At 60.6% G+C, this 829-nt stretch overlaps 1 protein-coding gene across 1 annotated transcript in view; it reads left to right on the top strand.

Annotated features, from left to right (window-relative positions):
• The first annotated feature begins 41 nt into the window (after positions 1-41).
• NR5A1 (nuclear receptor subfamily 5 group A member 1) overlaps positions 42-829 on the top strand; it is a 13,411-nt gene continuing 12,623 nt past the window's right edge. Inside the window, exon 1 of the mRNA XM_019621549.2 lies at positions 42-221. Within this exon, the coding sequence (XP_019477094.1) occupies positions 209-221 (13 nt within the window). The 5' untranslated portion in view covers positions 42-208. The remainder of the gene's footprint in view (positions 222-829) is intronic.

Genomic DNA, 829 nt, shown 5'->3' with positions numbered 1-829 from the left:
GAGAGGGGACCGGGTGCGGGCTGATGCGGGCTGATGCGTGGTGCCGGTGCCGACGCATCGCCGCTGTTGGCCGCCGCAGGGCTTCTTCAAGAGGACGGTGCAGAACAACAAACACTACACCTGCACCGAGAGCCAGAACTGCAAGATCGACAAGACCCAGAGGAAGCGCTGCCCCTACTGCCGCTTCCAGAAGTGCCTGACCGTGGGGATGCGCCTGGAAGGTACCGCGGGGCGGCCCGGGGGGGTTGGGTGCTGTACCCCCGCCGCAGTCGCCCTGTGCCCCGCGCCTCCCGGGCCGGGAATTGCCGCGGCGACTCCGATTCCGTTTTTCCTCCCCAAGTCAACGAAAAATTCGTTTTGTCGCCCTGTATTCTGCTTTTAGTTTCTTTGTTTTTGTTTTGTTTCTCCCGGGTTTTGGCTGTCGAGGCTTCAACTTTCCGGGACTGTCCTTGCTTGGCAGAACGTTGGGAAATAACTTAGAATTTTTTTTTTCCTTAATCACACAATTCCAGAAGCCGAGACTTAAGGAAAACGTTAAATATTATGAGATTGACACGAAAACTGCGGGAGATCCGTCGCAAAGCAGTTTTTCTCTCTGCGCGGCTCCGGGCAGCGCAGTAACACGCGGTAATCCGCCGAGAGCCGCGCGACGCAGCGCTCAGCCCCACCGCGACGCGACGGTCGGGCTTTGATATCCCCGAGCCCGTCGCCGGGATTTGTGCCGCGCTCGGCACACGCAAAGCGCGCTGAGGACCCTCCGCAGGCAGACGTGGAAGGAAATCCCCCAGCTGTGCCCGCTCCCTTTCCCCGGCCGCGGTGGCAGCGGGCG

Source organism: Meleagris gallopavo, chromosome 19 (genome assembly GCF_000146605.3).
Source record: "Meleagris gallopavo isolate NT-WF06-2002-E0010 breed Aviagen turkey brand Nicholas breeding stock chromosome 19, Turkey_5.1, whole genome shotgun sequence".
Taxonomy (NCBI): domain Eukaryota; kingdom Metazoa; phylum Chordata; class Aves; order Galliformes; family Phasianidae; genus Meleagris; species Meleagris gallopavo.
Note: the sequence above shows the minus strand (reverse complement) of the source record. Positions and strands in the feature narration are given on the sequence as shown.